The sequence below is a fragment of the Syngnathus floridae genome, chromosome 4 (assembly GCF_059516105.1).
Source record: "Syngnathus floridae isolate MCC-2025c chromosome 4, RoL_Sflo_1.0, whole genome shotgun sequence".
NCBI classification, from domain to species: domain Eukaryota; kingdom Metazoa; phylum Chordata; class Actinopteri; order Syngnathiformes; family Syngnathidae; genus Syngnathus; species Syngnathus floridae.
The window spans coordinates 12,377,160-12,397,049 of NC_142416.1; the positions used below are offsets into that span (position 1 = coordinate 12,377,160).

The window sequence follows — 19,890 nt, forward strand, 5'->3', positions numbered from 1 at the left end:
CATCATTTGCAAACAACTGACACAGTTAGAAACACATCTATGAATTTAAGATATTCAAACAGCAATCGAGTTTCATTTGACTGATGGTGAAAAAAGCACGCATCAAAAGCACAGTTGTGTTAGACATTTAGTAATACAAAAAGACACACAGATCTGCATTCAATTGCGACAAAATAACGTTGTTAAGTAATGTTATAATTGGATAATAAATAAAACAATGAAGAGCTGGAGCAGAATTAGGGGCTTCCGACTAAGCTGTCAAAATGAGCAGCGGGTGTCAATATGTTCAATGCATTTTGTTCTGGTAAATTACACAATCATTTTACAGTCATTGCTCTTTGAACTCGTCACAGCCGAGGAAAACAAGGCGACCTGTGGTGATGGAGGAAAACAAAACACTGCAGATGACTTCAATTTGATTGACATCATTTAAGTGTGGAATCCCCCTCCCCTCCTCCCCCAACTTGTTTTCAAACGAAACCCCAAATCACACTATAGATTAATAGTAAAGTTATTGTCTACTATTTCAATGTAATCTTTACTCAGTTACAGAAAAACAAATGCTACCTGTATATTTGGAAATTCTGGCTGATGTAAAGGATTAAAAGTAGACGACATCTGTCTATCTGGTCACATCTGGAGCAAGGGGGGATGCAATAAATAAAACAAAAGCTGCTTAATAATCTATGTTTCATTCATTCTTTACACTTTCAATTGGCAAATATAAAACCCTCAAAGATAAAAAATACAATCTAACAGTGAAAATAATAAAAAAGATTTCCCATGTTTCATATGAGGGCAATCAGTGATAGCACTGAGGTTGAGGTCGTAAAAAGATCCTCAAAAGCATTCTTTGGACCACGATGAGCAAGATCAGGCATGCATGCACATGGCGGCCAAACCAGTATCATACCTATTGAAAATCTGAGGTCATAAAAAAGTTAAAAGTTATGTTCGTACGTTGAAAAAAAAAACAACCTCAAACCAGATTTGTGACATGAATAAAATAGTTAAGGATTAAGATTTTTTTAGGCCACTTTTCATATTGTGAATCAAGCCAAATTCACTTCTCCATAAATGAATTTAAGTACGTGATATAATTATTAATAAATTCTGCCTTCATTATTTGCTATTTTATAAGATCAAAACTATGATCGAGTGGAGAGTGACATGAGTGACAACGGTCATAACAATACGCAAGTACAAAATGTGGTGAATATAAAAATATATAGCGTAAATACAGCTCAGTTTGGAATTTTTTTATATGCGCTGCATATATTTGCTATGTGTTGCGAGTGTGGGAGCAGTACGCATTTGCTCACGTGTGCATGCAGCTTGCAGGGAACATTGGTGGTAAGGCCCTGAGGGTGGATGAGAGCAGCCCGCAGTTCCTAAAGGCTCTGCATGTATAGGAGCTGTGGCAACCACGACCTGCTTGGAGATAATCAGTCGATGGATGGATAGATGGATGTTTTTAACTCTAAATACAGTACTTTTGTTGCACACAATTAATCATTTTGTATGAAAAGTGTTAAGTTGTGTTATCTAACCTATCTTTACTAATGCTTGATACCAAACTTGTGACTAACCCAATCCGGACCAATTGAATAACAATATAAAAACAAAAACGTTTAGTTTTTAATTTTGTATTTTAGACCTGAGCCTAAAATTGCAATGTGAAAAATCGGGCTTTTTGTGTTAGATTAAAAGAAAAAAAGAGAAAAAGAAAATAACCAGTCCCTTTTTGATTCTCTAACTTTTGATTGCGAATTGAAGATGGAAAGAAAGAATGACACGCAAATGGACTCGTGAAGAGTTGTTTTGAAATGTAACTCTAAACTTTAAGAGAAAGCTCAAGTGACGGTGGAAGTCTCACTGGACCTGTGTCCATCTAGCCTGCCTCTTCCACATTCCTCCCACTATCACAGCTTTATTCTGCTGTACAGTATGTCAACCTGCTCAGTGTGTGTATATGTGCAATAGAGTGTTCTCCCAAGGCATCACAATTCATCCCGTGCACTCCAGTTCTCCAGCTCAGACTGGAGCACATCAGAGTTCTGTGCCTCTAGACTGAGTTCCACCTGCTCTTGAGTTTTCCTCGACTTGGCTCTGTCCCAATCGGTCTTGGTTGTCTCATTGTTCCAGACTACTGAGGTTTCCGTGTCACTGATGTAGCCAGCGTCTCCTGTGTAGTGTGTCGGATACACCAGAAGCGGCTCTGCGGAGAACGCACGGAGGTTCCGATCTTCAAAGTGTTCCATGTAGTCTAAACTGAAGAGGGAAAAGATGGCAGCAAAAAGCAGATTGACAAAGTTTACTAGAGATCCACCTACAGAACAAGGGGACAAAGATGGCCGACCTGTGCCATGGTTTGATTGTTTACGCCAAAGAAAGCACTGTAACAATCCAGGTCTGGCATGTTTTAACAGGATTCACACCCTTTTTGTAAGACTAAAGACACTTCACTTAAATGTTAAATCGTCAAGTGTTTTGAGAGACAGCATGATGTGAAGAAAACACTAAGTTTATACTTTACTGTGTCACCACACTTAAACTCCTCATCAATAATTCTAGTAATTTTCAAACCTCAAAGACACAACATTGAGATTTGTACATTTATGCTACATTAATAATTAGGAATAAAAGCCGGGGAAAAAGTGAAATAAAAATCTCATGAATTGAACTCATTGCAGAGAGGAATGTTGTTAACAAGCCACATAGTGGAGTTATGAAACGGCTTATGAAACAAACAAGTTAAGTTACGTACAAGTTTTTGTGGAAAAATTACATTTGTTCTCATAAAATCTTTGGTATATGAACAGTCTGGGTTGGATAAGCGGATGAATTTATGATGTCTTTCATTTTGCTCTATTGGCTCTGTGCACCAGGGTTAGAGTTAATAAATAACCAAATAATTCAACTTAAAATTGAAAAAGCATTTTCATCAACAAAATAAAAAATGAGAGTCCTTTCAAAAAATGATAACTGAAATGACATTTTACTTTTGTAAAATTAACTATGACATTATAGCCAACATGTTCTTTGTTTGCATTTTTCCATGTTGTAGGTAAGTAGTGTTAAATTTAAAAAATGAATTTGGGTTTTGGCTTTGGCTTCCCAATTTTCAGTTTTCTGTCTTTTTTATATATAATGTTCATTTGGGTGCTTTCTTAAATATTTTATCAATGAATAGTATTAAATCAACACAAGTTTTATCCATTTAAATGGATGAAGAGTTTTTACAGCACAATTTTTCCGCATCTCAGTTTAAGAAAAAACACAGGGTCACCACTGTCTGCGGAGGAGGTTGAACATAATTTAGAACAAAAAAAACCCAGGAGCGAGACGCATTGTACTCACACAGGATGTTTGTCATACATGACAGGAAGGAACTCATCAACAGGCAGCATCTTTTTAAGAGGCTCAGCCTTGAGGAGCTTTTGGGCTCCTTGCAAGGACAGCATGTAGCCTAAAGTCCAGTACGAGTAGTCGGCCTCCACCAGGTTGCGAACATTTGGTACTGACTTCTCTGGATGATCCACCTGCATTCGCTTCCGTCCAATATAACTGCATGAGCAAGGGTAAGGAGAACAAATATGTACCAACACCAGCAAATTTTAAAGAAAACATTCATTTAGCAAAGAATTCCTTCTATTGTTTTTGTGGTGCCTATGAATGTGAAAGGTCGCAGTGACTTTGAATGACTGGTCAGCGGTGTCGAGGAAACAGCGGATGACAGATGGCAGGATTTCTTTGGGAGCAATAATCCTCTCTATTTTTAACACAGAGTTTTCACTGCATTGACTCACATGAGATCCCAGTCAAGCTTGTGCGTCGTCACCTCCTGCAGCAGTGCCTGGAGACGCCGTTTAAAGAACACCTCAAAGCGCAGGTCGTCCTCAATGACCAAGGAGGTTTGCAGCCCGCGATCCGCTATCTGCACGCACACGCTCAATGCTGGACTTTTTTTTTTTTTTTTTATTTCAAAGCTAGATGTAACAATGTCAGCAGGCAGGGCTTTTTAACATGGAGAAATACACAACCGGTCTAAATATTGCTGATGCAGTGTTTTTGTGTTAACTGAACCTGTGAATGTCATTATAGAATGCTTACCTCCTTCCAGATGTTGTAATGAGAGAGGAAACAACCCAATTCACCCTTGGTCAGAGGGCGACCGTGATAAGGGTCTTTGTATCCCGGCAGCATGCTAATCCCCATGGACTCGATGTCACTCTTGTTCAGCGCCCTGATGAACAGAGGAGAGATAAACAAGGAGATTAGTAGTAGGACTAATACATCATATGGATGACATTGCTGGACAGGGAATATGACCTCACAAGCAAAAACATTAGGTCCTCCTGCATTATCTATTGAGGTCCAACATCAAATATCTCGCTAATTGATATTGAAAAAAAGTTTATTATTGCAACTGGTGTAGAAATGCAATACATAATATTATGACGAATTTGAAAATGCTGGCAGACTCTTCGCCCGGCCGCATGATAAATGACGACAGGTGACGAAACGTACTTGCCGTCCACAGCGGCAATAACTTTACAGCTGATTTCCATTTCGTGCAAAGTTCTCAGCATGCGCTCACGCCGGTCAACTCTTCGCACCAGATTGATCATGAACACCTGCGGACGCACACGACACACAAGCTCACAAATATGCTCAAGCCTGTGTGTTTAAATGAGTGTGTGTGAGAAAGAAAAGACTACCTCATCAAAGCCGATCTTGTTTGGCTGTTTGGGAGGGAGGGTGAGGAAGCTGGAATATTCCAAGGGAGGATTTTTCACTTTCAAAGAAGATGGCACAGGGTTACAAAGAGAATGTGCAATGAATCAGAGGCTACACAAAATGCAGCCCACCACCGCGCCAAATGCCATGGCCAGTCAAAGTAAGCAATCATTTTTTTGCAGCATGCTTGTGTTCCTTCCTCCTTGATGAAAACACATCGTGCAGCATATAAAAGATAACGACGACAAAGCATTTTGGTTACCAAAATATTGCTTCAGTAGGGGTAAGAACTCAATCAAAAACCTTCACTGGGTGCTCAGATGAAATCCGTGGCAACAGAGCAGACATGATTTCTGTTGTGCATAATGCATAATTGATTATTTTCTATATCTGTCTGCCAAGGTTGGGAGAAAAAGACCAACTCTAGAACTATTTTAGTTGTAAAATAAAACCCGTTTTAGGGTATTGCTTTTTCGTACATGTGCATTCGTGTTTTACAATTGGACATTGAACTCACCCATGATCTCAAGATGAGTGTGCAAGAAACTGTCGGCTTCATCCAACAAAGTAGCGTGGGAACGCATGGGCATAGGAAGATATCCGTAGGTTTCTTTGTTGCACACGTACATCTGAACATCTGACAACATCACAAGAGGAGTGTCAATGCAAAATCACACAGGTACGTAATATTCGCGTGTTTCATCCATCTCACCTGCCATGCGAGCCGAATGGGCAAAGATGATGACATCGTCAAGGGCCCAGCTGTACTCCGGGTGCGGCGGGTAGAAAGCCAATTGACGAGAGGCTTCCTTCCGCAAGTCCACCAAGTACGTAGAATGGACCATGGGTACGGCAAAACAGCCAAGACGCTCCTGCTTTCTGATTGGTATGTAGGCTGGCGTTCGCTTGTAGTAGCCCTGCCAAGATGGGTGCACGCAATGAGCCTCAGTCACCAACAATGCCCAAAGAATTGTTCTAAAAGAACTTTTATTACAAAAATTACAAAAGATTCCACGATTGGTGTGAATGCTGGGTGGGAGTTGTACTCTATAGAGCAAAGTTACAAAATCTGAATTACAATTCAGACATCTTTGCAGATGGTCAGTATCATTTCCTTTGCTGCAGCTGAACATCTGCTTCGGAACTACCGAGGAGAATCTGCAGTTTGGAATTCAGGCTCACGCCCAGTGTCGAAGCATTTCTCCTTCCTGGCGTGCCTAACTTATTTATGTGCAGACAAGCCTTAAGCCTCACATGCATACTGTACATAAATACTCGCAAGTATCGTGAGAAATCGGATAAAGCATTTACGCGACATGATACGTGTGGAGAATCAAATTCAATTTCATACCAGAGATGCATCTGACAGAACGCATTGACAAACATTTTAATGCTCACTTCTCATTTGGGAATGGTAACCGGATGTTCCTTGTTATTTCCATTGGAAAGGAACGGTGCTTAAAAGTCCATTGTAAAAGTCTACACACCCATGTTCAAATGCCATGTTTTTCTGACATTGAATTATTTTAAAATGTTTTCCACCATTAGTGAGACCTACAAGCTGTTGAAGTGAATTTTAATCTTTTGAAAGGAAGTAAAAAAACTGACATGATGCATTTGCAAAAGTGTGCACGTCTTCTTATAACTGGGGCACAAACTGAATATGTGTTGTGACAACATCAGTGGGAAAAAAAATCAGATTCAGAATCAGACCTCCTCCAAAGTGAATGTCATAAATGTGTACACAGTGTGAATGGCTCACAAATGGCCACCAACATTACCTGTGAGGTCATGCCGCACCAAAAGTTGGAGTAGGCAGCTCTGGACTCCAACATTGGGGCAACAATGGTCTTGTTTTCTTTCATGAGTTTCCACAACATATCTGGGTTAGTGAGCAGATTGTCGCAGTCGGCCACCTGTCAGCGAAGGGAAAAGAGTAAGAGACTGCTGCTGAACACAATGATTTCACAAAACCATTGTTCTGCGCTTGGATCGTCGCTGAGTTCTTATACAACAACTCAGGTGGCGGGGAATGTGTCTGGCTGGGAACCATGTTGAATATGCGAAAAGCTCTGCTAGAAAAAAATGCATTTTGACATAGGTAACCATAGCAACAGGATGTATGCTTGATCCTTCCACTGCCAAATAACTGTTGCCGCCGCCACCTCCTCCATTCACATACCTAAAAACAAAGCGGGTGAATAAAATATGTGCAAATACACTATGAGTCATGTTTCACAGGGACATATCGTGGGTGTCTGACCATTCCGATCGATTTTGCAATTAACGGAAAGCAAGACATTCGGTAATTAAAATGTAAAGCACTTCAGTGAAACTGAACATTTTCATGTCATCATTTCAATTCTCCGACCGTGCATTTCACCATAATGTGGCACGCAGCGCTATGAGGATGTTGATTGACTGACAACATACCAGGAGGTAGTCAGCCCAGATCTCACGGGCTGTGTCCAAAGCCGCCTGACGAAGCTTCATTACGTGTTCATACCGAAGATTATTCCAGTGTTTTGGCCCCACCTCGTCCTCAAAGGCACTAAGGTGAGCACAGGTGACACTGGTGTTAGGAACTGAAACACACTCACTCAGCCACAGTCATACACACATTAAATTACCTGGATTCATCATCTGGTCTCCACTCCACATAGTGATAGTCATTCTGGACCTTGATGAGCCAATCTCGAAGGATGGCGGAGGTGTTATCAATGTTGTGATCTGTCGCCACCCTGTGGCGAGACGAGGAACAGAGAGGCTCTTAGAGTGGAGGGATGGGGATGCGCTGATTAAATATATTGGAACAGGAGAGGTGCTGATGCCTAATTAAAATGTCTCCTTATAAAATATGGTCTTCATAAAAAGGATTCTACGGTGATATAATTTGGCTGCACTGGTTCAGTGACTGATTCTGGAGCACCGTATCCATCACAGTAGTGCAATATAATCACCTCATTAGTCTGGCACACAAATGCCCGGAGCACCACTATTGTTTTCTGCTCCGTCTGTGTGTATTACAATAACTTCCAGAGAGACTCTCATGTCAGTGACACACACTAATATCTCAACCGTGAATGTCGTTCGTCATCTTACGAGGAGGAAAGAGAAGACTGACGTGAAATGTACTCAAATGTCAGATGATAGTAAAAAGTAATGGTAGCAATTTGAATAGGAAAATCAGGTTGGATTTAGAAGATGTTAGTGCATCAAATTGAATATATATTGAGATATCTAAAAGTATATAGTAAAAAGTAAGGGTAGCAATTTGAATAGGAAAATCACGTTAGATTTAGAAGATATAAGTGCATCAAATTGAATATATATTGAGATATACGTATTATCAAATTTATTGGACAGATATATCTTTTCACGTTAGACAAGGCTACAAATATATGTTGATTGTGGAATCCAGGCTTTTAGGATGACAAATGACTAACTACTGTAAACAATGGGATCAATTTGAAAGCAACTATCGATTACTATCATAATGACTGTATCCTATTTCATAATGTTGACATTTTTCACGCTTTGTTCTAGAGCTTTTTTTCACTTGAGCACATCACTGTGAGCTGAGGAGTGGCAAACAAAGACTGAATGGGAGGAGGGGACCTGGCTTTCCTGCTGTCTACGTTATCAAAACAAAGCTTGGAGCATGATGGGCTGGCGCAAAGAGCAACACATGGAATGTGTAGGTATGAGAGAAAATGGATTTACACCCTCCGGCATCATGTAGCAGTTGATGGACAGCGTGCCGCGGGTGGTTTCTTTGCCATCTGTGTGTGGTGTTCTCACATTGAAGTGCTATCTCAGCGCTTACATGCAACCACTTCACAGCGCAGCCATTTTCATGTTCTCATGTTCTCTCTAATGTCTACATGCCTTTCCCTGAACCTGGAACCATCTAAACAGCACTAGATAAGATCAAGTATTGCACACCTGCACAGTCTAATAAGATCCAATACAAGGGCCGCATTTATGTATTGTCACACTAGAATGGCACTCGGTAGAGCAAAACACCCTTGTATTTGTGTTTATCGCTCAGAGCCTGAGACATTGAAAATCCAAAGAAAAAATGGCGTCGTTTTGATTAATTGATAGGAATCTAATCTCCTGCAGCCTATCATGGTGCAAACTAGGTTTGAAGTGTGGATGTGTGTTTGTGTGTGTGAGCTGGCAATGGCCCTACTGTTGACTTCCTGAACTGCACCCACTTTAGTTGGTCATATTTGCCTCAGGGCTGAGTTATTTATCATTATTTTAGTTAAATCTACCTCTTGTGTCTCGCTTTCACATTCTTAATTGTCACTAAAGTGCCAAAAGAATTTAACCAATGTACCACGCGAGTACAGTATCCCCAGGCCTTCTTTTGGGGGGAAAAAAAAGTGTAAGATGATTTAAAAAAGAAAAAAAATCAACTATAGAGAAATGATTTTTCCCCAAAAGATCTTTCGAAATATTGTATGTCAAAATCAAGTTTCTTGCCAGTGTATGTGCCACTGTTTGAATAGCAACAAAAGCAGACCTAAACAATGGAAGAGACCAAAGGTAGGCGAGGATGTGCGCTTTATGGAAGCTTATCTTCTCTCCTGCAAGTCCATACAGCACACGCTTTCAGGATAATAATCGACATAGATGTGTTTATATGCATGCCAGGGTGCTTTATCCTCCACTGTCAAGTTGATAGCTGCAGGTATTGACAGGTGCCTAGGGCCACTGAGTTTATGTTTTGAAACTTTCTAGAACGTTGACTAGAAGGTTTTTAATGGAGAATGCAGAAAAAGAGCTCTGCTCAAACTGCCACTAATCATAAACCTTTGGGTAAAACCCAAAGAAACAGATGAATGCATGTTGGTTTTATACTCAATTCAACACTCAAAGGAGACAGCCCTCCCACTTGATTAAACAATATATTTTTCTCTCTAAATTTAGTTCAAAAGCACTCATTTATTCCAACCACACTCGTCTGCCTGACGCTGTTGACGCACCGTTGCTTTGCTAAACCACTTGAGTGCTAAAATATCATCTAACCTGTCAAATGTGAATGCAGACGAAAATATTATTTTCATCTCCATAAAGCAGGTCTGCAGGCATATGATCAAAACAAGAGGGAGTAAGATGCAGTTATAATAAATGTCTGGAAGACTGGGACTGGATAAAACTTACTTGAGTAATGTACAGATTTTTTTTTATTCCCTATATTTGATATCTACTTTTTACACCTTATTTTGTTCAAAAAGTTGCATGACTTTTTTCAAACTCTGCAGATTATGACCTAAAGGGTTTTATAATATGGAAAAGCAGGAACAACAGCGACAGAGGAAGGTGAACCTGAGAATGACAAACGCAACAGATTTGGAGAAGCTGAATAGTCCCCATCGGTAATCAAAACGAGCTTTGCAGATAATTGAAAACAATGAGTTTTTGCTGTTATTCTGAAGCACACTTTATTTACACTGCATTGTTTCAATGTTTCCCCAAGTACAGCAATTAAATTTGAACTTTTGCCAAGGTCTTTCATTATAGACAAGTAGGCTTCTACTTGAACACAAAGTGAGAACTTTTGCCACCTCTGACTGGGAGACACAAAGAAATAAATCTTCTGCAACTTTTGTGCCAAGACTGTGTGGAGTGCACAAGAGTGAGGCGGTGTTTCCAGTGGAGTCTAAAGATGTGGCAGGAAAAGAGGGGCAGGGACAGAGGAGGGGAAACGAGGGGGAATGAGAGAAGATCCCAAACTGAATGGAACTTTTCACAGACACAAGTTGACTACGTACTCCTTTCCCGTGCAACACTGTGAGATGATTCTCACTTTATGGAGCCATTGCATGAATAAACGAAAGTACCCAAACGATTAATGGTCAGATATGCTGTCAGGTTAAAATTCACTGAGGGGAAAATGAGACTCAAATATGCATGTCTGCAAAAACAGATGTTACGCAAAGAACACATGTAGTTTTTGTATACTCTTCAGACTTCACTAGTAGTTGTCAAGATGCGTTTGCTATTCTGTGGAAATATATTGAGAACTTTGCAGAAGCGACACTCACCATAAAGCAATGCGGTCCTTCGGGTAGTGGAGGCGCTCCAAAGCTCCGAGGAAGAGCGGCAAAGAGTGCTCAGAGTTGCGGCAGATGAGCGCGACAACTACCCGTGGGGCGAGGAGAGGAGATTCGGGGCTCCAGCGCTCCTCGGTGAAGTAGCCCCGGCTCAGGCCCGAAAAGTGGATGAACAGCAGGGCGGATAGCAGCGAGGCGATGGGGGGCATGGCAGGGAGAGACGCGATTTGGAGTTGCGGCAGACAGATGAAGACACGGGCGTAAGGTTAGAGGTTAGGTGCGTCCTGCTGTTGCGTTATGCCGATAGTGGAGACATGGCGGAGGAGAGAGCTGAATTAAAGGGGAAGGTTCAGCGGTGCAAGAGGTGCTCCACCTTCCAAAGAATGCGCCGTTTTCTTTTTGTAACAACGAAACCCACCCCATATTTTCATTACTATATTAATAAGAATAATTTTGCAAACATTATTTCTGTCTGTGCCATAGATGGTCATGGCTCGTCCATTACTGACGTTCTCGTGCGTGTCTTCCCCTTTAAGAGTAGCCAATTGGGAGTCATTCAGGAAATAGTGGGGCTCAGTGTGGGCGTGCCTTAATGTGGCAAAAGAACATACAAACGAAATAAATAAATAAATAAATAAATAAATAAATAAATAAATAAATAAATAAACAAATAAACAAACAAATAAATAAATAAATAAATACGTACATTTCAACCAGAAAAAAGTTGTGATCACTTTGCAAAACGACATAAAAACTTACCCGCACAGAAAATATATTATTTTGCTGTCCAATGTGCTCATCCTGGGAAGAAAAAATATTCCACTCCCTGTGAAATGTTCAATGGGAAAAAATGCCATTTAAAAAAAAAAACACTTTTGTCATATTTCTGTCATTTAGCAGAAACCTTGAATCTCTACAACCAACACACAAAACAGGCCCAGGTACCAAAATGCACAGCCCACCTCTATTAAACATTGGTTTGAAATGTGCTTTCTATTTCAGCTCTTCGACAGCATCATTTTTGGAGTTCATTCTGGTCAAAGCCAAGAGGGAGTAACTTGATGACACATCTAACAACGACTTGTATTTTTTTTCTGTTTAACAATATAGTATTTGGAGCTGATAGAAGTAAATTCAATTTTTCTTGCCAGCTCTGAAAGACTAGTGAGGTTGTGATACAGACATCAAATTGCCCTCAGAAAAAAGTCAACCCACCACGACAGGGTGAATTGTACAATGCACAACACTTTGAAGATCAAACTTTTTATCTTGCCATCAGTGACTACCACAGCTTGAAAAAAAAACTTTCAGATGATTTTCCACGAATACATGTAACAGCAGTCCTACTAAATAAACTCCCAAATGTTCCATGCTTTCATTTGGTATATTCCATCAAGCCAAATGAAAGTGGCTCCATATGTATTACCCACTACCAGTTACCCCTTCCAATGCTCTCCGTTTCATTTCCTGATGATGAGTCACAGCCTGCATGGTCTCTTGAGCCTCAAAGCAGTGAGAAGTTTTCATGTAAACAATATGCAGACGTAGTAGTTTACCTCTGTAGCCACAGCTGGCTGCAAGAAGAAATGAATTGTTATGCTTTGCCTGTTATGTCTTGGTAGATTCTCTGGTATCCAGGACATGATAATGCCCATTTGTGTTTTCATAACAGACAATATCCTCAAAAGTTGAATCGTGACAATTGGTTTTCATGGTTGTTGTCAAATAAATTTTTCAGGATATTGTTTGCTATGAAAGCATTCTGTTGCAAAATGATGAAATACGTCTTTCACAATTATTGTACTTACTGTGCAGACTAACTGTAGTAATTCACTGTATAAAACTTGAAACAGTTGCAAGCACTGACCACAGCATTTTCTTCTAAGGTCCTACTGCCTACTATCAGACACCATCCACATCATACATACAAAGAGAATATATTCAGAAGAAAACCAGTTTTGGAGACATATAGTTGTCCCATTCATAGGGATGCACAAAGCCAATCTCAAAGAGCCAGCATACAGATGTGCCTCATAATTACTGTGTCTTTGGGTTACAAAGTTGTCATGAAGCCATACAGTTGTGCAAAGTCATCAAGTTAGAGCAGACATCTCCAAGAAGCACACAAAAGGAGCTGTTGCATAGCATTTCATCAGAAAGCTTCCCACAGTGACCACAGCTTGGCCTGCACCTCACCCTCTGAAAATACATATTGCACGCAGATGGCTTTGCATAAATCTGTTAATTAATACAGTATTAAGGAAGGGCTCCTGTGTTTCTCCTCACAGATGTAAATCAAAATTTGCAATGGATTCTCAAGTTGGGAGAGGGAGGCTATTTTTTGTCCCAGGATGACTGTGACTCACGCATAAAACCAAGTTAGTCCCTCCAGGCATGATTTAGTGAGCTTGGTCCAGAAGACAACCCCTTGCTTCAACCCTCTTTCACGCCTTTGGAGTGAATTACCTTTAGAAAACAATCCTGGAAGAGTGAAATCTAGTATAGTATCTAATTGAAGAAAACTCCACATTTGTGTCCAAATACTTTAGTTCTTAAGACGTGGTTTCATTGTCATTTTGCGGGGGTTCTTCTATTGACCACTAGATGATGCCAATTTACGAATAACCACAAAAACTGTTGTGTCATGTATGTTTTTGTTTCATTTATTTTCAATTTCGCCTTAAAATGCTTAAATCTTTGATATAAGGCCTCTAAAACTATATGCCAAATCCTTTTTTTTTTTTTTTGGTCCCCAGTTAGGATGCAAAAATTCATTTTCCATGACTAACAGTGTATCCGTCACTTCATAGACGCACATGCCCCTCCAGGATGGAGTCATATAGTTCAGCAGTGAGCACCTCATAACACCCAACAAGGCTGTTGAGAAAATAGATCTTTTCTGTGGAGTTTTGTAATTTGTACGCTTCCTTCTGTAGCCGCATCTTCTGAAACTTGAAGGTGCCTATAATGGTCGAGCAGTAAAACAAGTTTGTGAGATTATTTTCCCCCCCAAAAAGTGTGTTTTGTATTATTTGGGTTTCCACTGGCGACTCACCTGTGGTGTCCACAGCTGGCATAAGTCGAAGGAAGACCGGACGAGCGTAAGGGGCAAGGGCTTTTTGGACAGAGGACAAGAAGCCATCAAGATCAAAGTGTCCTTCTGCATGTGCTATTGCTGCCATACAAGCCTTTCCTTCCACACCTGTATACACACATTCACAAGTTGTGACAAGAAAGCTATGAAAACCAACACCTGGAAAATACGACCTGGAAAATAGAAAAAAACAAATAAAGTGATGCATAAGGTTTTAGTTCAATTCTATATCATACATGGTTTTACAGTGAAGAAGGGACAGCATCTATTGCTCAGTAATTCCTTCTTTAGTTGCCTAAATCTCATGATGCATTATTGCTGGGTTTGTTCTAATATTGTGATATTACAGTCGTATCATAAAGCCACGCCACTCCACCTGGCACGCAAACTCCATAGACGGCAACATCGGTATGTCCCAGCAGGCCACTGAGGACTCCCTCCACCTCTGTGGTGGAAACGTTCTCCCCTCGCCAGCGAAACGTGTCGCCGCAGCGGTCCCTGAAGAACATGTAGCCATAATCATCCATCACCAGTATGTCACCTGAAAGAAAACAAGAGGACACAATTATTACAAATAGAAAAGAAAGAAAAATCAATATGTAAAGAAAACTAGAGGACATGATTATTACAAACAGAAAAGAAAGAAAAAAAACAATATTTGATGGTTGTCTTTTCTTTCAAAAACAAATCTGAGTATGTATTTTTTTTTAAATATTGGACTCATTGCTACATGTCTTGTGTGTTCCACGTAATTAGTTCTTGGTCTATCATGTCAGGTTTAGTCCTCCAGGTGCCATCGTCTCATGAACGTGTAGTCACGTCTTGATGTGCACTATAAAATAGTTTATTATTTTAATAGCCCATTAGGCGTTGGCTGGACCCATACTGGACAATTTTGTAATTCCAAGCGTAGTTGTGTAGTTCCAAACAGTTTTCCTTTCTGCTACATGTCTAAAAAGCAAGCTCCATGAAAGCATGTTTGGATGCCTTTGGTGCGGACAAACTTTAGAGTCTTGACCTTTGACACCATCAATAAAAATTACAAAAACTTTTGGGACAAACTAGAACAAATATTGGCCATCAGCCAACACCAATGATTTTTGATGAATGTCACCGATCTCGTTTGCTATTGGGGAAATACTACCTCTGTTCTCTGTATGCTATACGTAGTAGACTTAATACCAAAAACTAATCATCCAAATATTTTATTTCCTTCAGTTACGGTATTTTTGATTTTGCTGAGCTCACATTATTCCTACTTTTGTGTAAATTATCATTGTGTGATTCACGGTTCAACTCATAAGATGCTGATCTGAACACAGTGGTGGGAAACATGTTATCACATGTTATCTGTTACCACATGCTGTGAATCATCCTCACTTGTCTCTAGACGCGTTAGAGACATGATTTATGTGACTCAGCAAATGAAAAACTGCATCATGCCTGAGACATAGGCCGAGTCCCCGGTCTTGAAGACATTGTGTGCTATTTTCTGATTGGTGGAATCCTGATCAGCATAGCCATCGAATCTCCTGAGTGGATCCTTCTCATTGATGCAGCCCACTAACATTCCTGGTTCACCTGGGCTCAGACGGACAAAAGATGAGAGAAGTTGATGTTTTCAAGCTAATCCCAGCTTGTTTTGCTTGCACATAGCGTGGTCATGTTTTCAAGGTTACCAGGTTGACAAGGTATACAGAATCCCTGCGCATCTCTGAGCAATTCCCGGCTGTCTTCCTTCATCCTGACCAGTCTGATGGGGTAAAAGTTTGGCAGGATGCGACTGTGGAAGCCACATGCGCCCACCTGAACAAGAAAAAAAATATTGATAACATGGCATATGAAAGGAGAGGCAAAGAGGGTGGAATGCACAGAAGTTGACCTTTCCATCAATGTTGATGAGGCTGCAGTTGCACTCTGTGGCTCCATAAAATTCCCCAATATGTTTTATTCTGAATCTTCCAACAAATTCCTCCCACACGGATGGACGGAGACCGTTACCAATGGCGACACGGACCCGGTGATGCTCCTCAGATGAGTGAATGGGCTGGGCTAATAAGTATCGACAAATCTCTCCGATATATTGGATGACCTGCACGTACAATACAAGAGTTGAAACTCCATTAAAATGAAGACATTTCCTGCAAACAGTTATTAGAAATGAGATCATGTACTCACTGTGCAGTTGTGCTTAACACAATCACCCCAGAATCTGCTGGCTGAAAACTTACTTCTGATGACAACCGTCAAACCAAAGAGCAAACATTGACCTGCACCCATGATAGTTCCTGCAAGCCCACAAATTGGACTGTTTCGCTATTGTGAACGACAATGATTTCAAACTACAGTTCAACGACCTTCTTTATCATGTACGGAAAGTATGTTTTGGCCATTGTCTCATACAAAAAGAAAATGTTCAGATAAAAAGGCCAGCAAGTAATGTGCAAAATGAACTCACCTGCAGAGTGGTATAGAGGAAGACAGTTGTAGATGACATCATCACGTTGTAAACCAAAAGCATGAAAGCCAAACGCAGCAATGCGGTAATACCTAAGGAAAATATTTATTGCAAGCTTAATCAGAAACCTTTGCAAAAAAAAAGGTTATTTATTTTTTTGGTTCACAGGAATCACGACGCATTGAAATTGTTTCTTTACATGTGTTTATGTATTACTCAATATTCATCCAGCTTTTTTCTCTACCGCTTATCCTCACTGGGATGAGCTGAAGCCTGTCTCAGCTAAAATTGGGCAAGAGGCAGGGTAAACTCTGGACTGGTCACCAACCAATCACAAGGCACATTTAGACAAACAACCAACGTTGCTAACTTTGAGGCAGTTTTGATAAGCACGATCACAGTGGCCTTCAACATTCAAGCACAAGAACATCTCCAGGACACATTTCTGTCAACTCTGATGTTTATACTCACCGACTATGCACCACCACGGCTGCTTTTGGCATTCCTGTCGTACCAGAGGTGTAAATGTAGAAAAGTCTGTCTGCAAGCCATGGAAGGGAAGAGAAGGAAATACAAGTGAGCCCACCATAAACCTTGAATATGTTTTCAAAATTAATATCTTTTCATCCGTAAATCTTGCAATCAGTTTATTCTGTGTTCTATAGCTCGCTTCATCTCATCAAGAAATTTTGGACAACAGTGTGCTTCGGTGTGGAAGTATGGGGGAGCCCTGACCTCAATCCCATCAAACGTCTGACCTGCACCAGCGAGCCATTGGGCCCTCTTTTAGGTGACCTGACAGATGTTCAAGAAAAAATTCCCACAAGCATTTTTCAACTCCAGATATTCCTATCAGAAGAATGGAAGCTCTTACAACTTTAAAAAGGGGAGCAATTTAACTGTCTTGAAACCTTTGTGTGGTATACAAGCAGAGCTCCCCCATCATTCCTTTACAAGTGTGCCTCACTGTCAATACACCCCAAATGTTTCTGACAGGGTATGCAGGCAAAGACTTGACAAGCACTAAGTTTGGAATGCTGTGAGGGAGGGGGAGGGGTCAAAATAAAAGAAAAACACTAAATACATATATACATATACATACATACATATAATAAATAATAGAAAAATGTAGATGAACATGAATATGAACAAGAAATTAATAAAAATTGTCAAGTTCTTGTGACAAATTGCTCTGGTGTGGTGTGTATGTGTGTGTGTGTGCGTGTGTGTGTTTGAGCTTATACGTGCATCCATGCATGTGTGTGTGTGTGCATGTTTGCTATGCATGCAAAAACTTGCTTTGCGAAATGAAGGTGTTGCAATTCCAACTTAGTGACATTTATGATATGTAATAGCAAGATGCAGCAACGCAATCGTGCCCTTAACTTGACACTCACTCACTCACTCACTCACTCACTCACTCACTCACTCACTCACTCACTCACTCACTCACTCACTCACTCACTCACTCACTCACTCACTCACTCACTCACTCACTCACTCACTCACTCACTCACTCACTCACTCACTCACTCACTCACTCACTCACTCACTCACTCACGTACACTGTAAAAGACCCACCATTGAATGTCTTGTTGAGTGTGTAGCTGGGTGGGTGCTTGTGTGAACATGCCAGCACTTCATCCAGATCTGCAGCCTTGAGACAACAGATCTTCTCCTTATCTGCATGTTCACTGGTGCAAAACAATACCATGTCGCAATGCAGAGAGCCTCGCACTGCAAAAATAGCTGAAACAAAAACAAAAGTCATTTCCAATCAGGCCACAGCATTAGGTACACCCACACCTGAGATTCAAAATAAGTTCTGTTAGACATTTGCGTTGATAGCGTAACTTATTCATGTTGAGAGTGATGTGAAACACTAACAGCTCTATTTTTATAAACAGCTGTGCTGTGGTGCAAATGCCTGCGGATCTTTATTTTCACTGTTTTCCAATTCCGAGTCATACTGCTCTATTGGATTGCAATAGATTATGTACATGATGAAGCGGCCTGTGAGTGTATCCTCTACTTTCCTACCTTCAGTTAGCTCGCTTCCAAACACCAACGCACGGGCTCTGGACACACTAACACAGTGCTGCAGTGATTTCAGTCGCAGGTTGTAGTTGATGAAAGCAGCCTCCACTCCCACCATAGCTAGACCTAACCACAGCGCCATCAATAACAGACGACTTTCCATGTACAATGCCACGACGTCCCCCTCCGCCCATCCTTGTGCCAATGCCCAGTGAGCAACAGCGTGGCACTGCTCCTGCAGGTCCCTGAAAGTCCAGACCTGGAAATAACCAAATGAGGGTTAAGTACACCCAAGACTTACTGACAGTCAATCCCAGGCAATTTACAGTAAAATTGTAGACAACCATTCTCACTCACATTCATACATGGGTTAGGGTCCTGAATTAACCTAGAATGCACGTTTTTAGAATGTGGTGGTAAGCAAAAATACCCGTAGAAAGCTCATGAGTTATATACGGCTCAATTATAACTGTGATAATGAAAAAGATGGCACAGACACCAATCTGATTGGCAGACGGTGCAGACACAAACACTCAGCTTTGTTGATATGGTGTATAAACAAGGAATTTGAAACATAAATGTCACAATGCTCACCTCTCCTGTGGGCTCGTGGATAAGCGCTGGTTTGTCCGGGTGCTTTGCGACCGTCTTGGCAAACAAGGTGGGAATTGTTCTCCTTTTTCTGGCATTTTGGTACATTGCAAACTTCACTCGCAGTATAACAATCAGGCATCTATCAGGAAATGATAAAGGAGGAATGTGAGTAAAGGGGACTGCAGGAGGGGAATAGATTAGAAGGAAGAAAATCATTATGATTAGAGTACATTACAGGACGTCTCTTTTGAAGGTGTGTAGCGCCACATGTACAAACTTCCAAGGGGCGCGACACGCTATGAAGATTCCAAGCACAGCCAACATGGTTATGAGACATGACGAGGGCAGCGACAATAGAGCTCCCGAAATAGTGAGACATCCAATGACAACACTGACAAGATGCATGGTGGTATCTGTTATGACACAATCGGGCATCACTTACACAGCAGTAAAAACAGCACACACAAAACTTATTATGTGGTGAAAGGGTGCTCACCTGCAGTGCAAGGCAGTGTCCAAACCACTCGGACGTTTTGCAGTCAGATGTTTGCAGCTCAATTGTGTGAAGTAAAATGTCTAATAAGCACACCGAGAGAAGAGCAGGTTGGAGCAATGAGCCCTACGTCATCCCAGCTCTGCCCTCTTTGTGATTCACTGTCTGCAGAGCAGAACCATGTCAGTCATTCCTATTTGCCAATTTGTACAAGTGAAATATGTATCTGGTAACTAAAATGAGACTTTAAAAGTAGTGATGATAGTCAAACAATCATCTAACTCATATTTTGTATTATTATATCACCATCATTATTATTATTACTATTATTATTATTATTATTATTACTATTACACTGAGTCTCCTGAAACTGTCAGCTCAGGAATGTGTTCACTGTTTGCACAGCCTA

At 40.7% G+C, this 19,890-nt stretch overlaps 2 protein-coding genes and 2 long non-coding RNA genes across 7 annotated transcripts; 2 read left to right on the top strand and 2 right to left on the bottom strand.

Moving 5' to 3' along the window:
• Window positions 1-114: 114 nt before the first annotated feature.
• LOC148399183 (procollagen galactosyltransferase 1-like) lies at window positions 115-11,289 on the bottom strand. Its single transcript, XM_088374883.1, has 12 exons — window positions 10,797-11,289; window positions 7,371-7,481; window positions 7,174-7,291; window positions 6,522-6,656; window positions 5,453-5,657; window positions 5,258-5,377; window positions 4,722-4,798; window positions 4,531-4,637; window positions 4,114-4,246; window positions 3,810-3,937; window positions 3,361-3,567; window positions 115-2,271 (listed from the first exon to the last, which is right to left on the bottom strand). Exons 1-12 carry the CDS (start codon window positions 11,012-11,014, stop codon window positions 2,001-2,003), a joined length of 1,830 nt encoding a protein of 609 aa, XP_088231009.1. The 5' UTR covers window positions 11,015-11,289; the 3' UTR covers window positions 115-2,000.
• LOC148399184 (uncharacterized) lies at window positions 4,739-12,235 on the top strand. The gene is made up of 3 exons (XR_015858272.1): window positions 4,739-4,900; window positions 8,287-8,437; window positions 11,808-12,235. It is a non-coding gene; the product is annotated as an uncharacterized LOC148399184 (long non-coding RNA).
• LOC148399185 (long-chain fatty acid transport protein 1-like) lies at window positions 11,596-19,638 on the bottom strand. 3 transcript variants are annotated; one of them, XM_088374879.1, is made up of 14 exons: window positions 19,485-19,638; window positions 19,224-19,401; window positions 18,989-19,127; window positions 18,398-18,653; window positions 17,939-18,106; window positions 16,829-16,898; window positions 16,358-16,449; window positions 16,078-16,187; window positions 15,782-15,991; window positions 15,579-15,705; window positions 15,343-15,480; window positions 14,276-14,440; window positions 13,861-14,007; window positions 11,598-13,767 (listed from the first exon to the last, which is right to left on the bottom strand). In XM_088374879.1, the coding sequence occupies exons 2-14, from the start codon at window positions 19,391-19,393 to the stop codon at window positions 13,610-13,612; spliced, it is 1,950 nt and encodes a 649-aa protein (XP_088231005.1). In that variant the 5' UTR covers window positions 19,394-19,401; window positions 19,485-19,638; the 3' UTR covers window positions 11,598-13,609. The 3 variants fall into 3 exon arrangements, with proteins under 3 accessions (XP_088231006.1, XP_088231008.1, XP_088231005.1); XM_088374880.1 differs by lacking the exon at window positions 19,485-19,638 and having other exon boundaries at window positions 11,596-13,767; window positions 19,219-19,347; XM_088374882.1 differs by lacking the exon at window positions 19,485-19,638 and having other exon boundaries at window positions 11,597-13,767; window positions 19,224-19,399.
• Window positions 16,728-17,530, top strand: LOC148399186 (uncharacterized). Of its 2 annotated transcripts, none has more exons than XR_015858270.1 (2): window positions 16,728-16,933; window positions 17,004-17,530. It is a non-coding gene; the product is annotated as an uncharacterized LOC148399186 (long non-coding RNA). The 2 variants fall into 2 exon arrangements; XR_015858271.1 differs by having other exon boundaries at window positions 17,023-17,530.
• Window positions 19,639-19,890: the final 252 nt, after the last annotated feature.

Excerpts from the sequence above, each read along its gene's own strand:
- LOC148399183 (XM_088374883.1), bottom strand. The coding sequence starts at position 11,014 with ATGCCCCCCATCGCCTCGCTGCTATCCGCCCTGCTGTTCATCCACTTT. Across the intron at positions 4,799-5,257 it reads CACTCATCTTGAGATCATGG|TGAAAAATCCTCCCTTGGAA; the intron begins GTGAGTTCAATG and ends CTTCTTTGAAAG. Across the intron at positions 3,938-4,113 it reads ATTACAACATCTGGAAGGAG|ATAGCGGATCGCGGGCTGCA; the intron begins GTAAGCATTCTA and ends GTGTGCGTGCAG.
- LOC148399185 (XM_088374882.1), bottom strand. The coding sequence starts at position 19,393 with ATGCATCTTGTCAGTGTTGTCATTGGATGTCTCACTATTTCGGGAGCT. Across the intron at positions 16,188-16,357 it reads TCCTCTATACCACTCTGCAG|GAACTATCATGGGTGCAGGT; the intron begins GTGAGTTCATTT and ends GTGGGCTTGCAG. Across the intron at positions 15,481-15,578 it reads CTGTATACCTTGTCAACCTG|GTGAACCAGGAATGTTAGTG; the intron begins GTAACCTTGAAA and ends GTCTGAGCCCAG.